Source organism: Penaeus monodon, chromosome 23 (genome assembly GCF_015228065.2).
Source record: "Penaeus monodon isolate SGIC_2016 chromosome 23, NSTDA_Pmon_1, whole genome shotgun sequence".
NCBI lineage: Eukaryota > Metazoa > Arthropoda > Malacostraca > Decapoda > Penaeidae > Penaeus > Penaeus monodon.
Window position 1 is genome coordinate 39,899,988 of NC_051408.1, and position 775 is coordinate 39,900,762.

Below are 775 nucleotides of genomic sequence, written 5' to 3' on the forward strand. Positions count from 1 at the left end.
TAAGAGCTCGTCTCGTCGCAGCTCGCACCTTTTCAAGCGGTGGAGGCGGTGGAGGCGTCGGTGGATACGGCAGCGGAGGTGGAGGAGGCTACGGCAGAGGCGGCGGTTGGTAATGTGGCTTCGTGACAAGACTCAACCCAAGGAAATTTAATGATATAAATAAAATACGAAAATGAAAAAGAGTACTTTGCAGTCATGACTTTCTACTCCTTTGATGGAATTCTCTTCAACGAAAGGAAAATGCATGTTGTTTGGGTCTTCGGGTAAACTGCTCTTGCGAGTTATACAGGCTGATTAGAGTATACTGTATATTACTTGGATTTTTGCAAATTGGCAAGAATTGGAATATATCATCGGTAATTAAAATAAAAATGACTAAATTAAACTAACAGCCGCTTTCCAAGAGGTTTCCAGGTAATAAAGCGATATGTATCATAAAACGTATTTGCTATTGTGATTTGTAGCAGTAATATCTGAATATGTGATACATGAAACGATATGCAATAGTTAATAAAATGGGATCAAAGCTAAAATTCAGGAGCAATTACATGGAAACATTGAAGACCTCGTGAGCTTAGTGCGACTGCGAATAGAAAAAGAATATTTGATAATAACACCAACAAAAAGCAGTAATAACGATGAACATTAATCATGAAAAAACAGATACACATTTGTATCGTCATTTTTAAAAGGTTTGTGTCCTGGCTCCTAGGAACCTGAATTTCTTGGTGATTTCAAAGAAAAGTGGATAGTTATCTTCCTCACTATCGTCACC

At 38.2% G+C, this 775-nt stretch overlaps 1 protein-coding gene across 1 annotated transcript in view; it reads left to right on the forward strand.

Annotated features, from left to right (window-relative positions):
• The window catches only part of LOC119588294 (glycine-rich cell wall structural protein 1-like), a 17,462-nt gene that overhangs the window by 14,634 nt on the left and 2,053 nt on the right, over positions 1 to 775 (forward strand). The window contains 1 exon segment of the mRNA XM_037936986.1: positions 46 to 105. Within this exon segment, the coding sequence (XP_037792914.1) occupies positions 46 to 105 (60 nt within the window).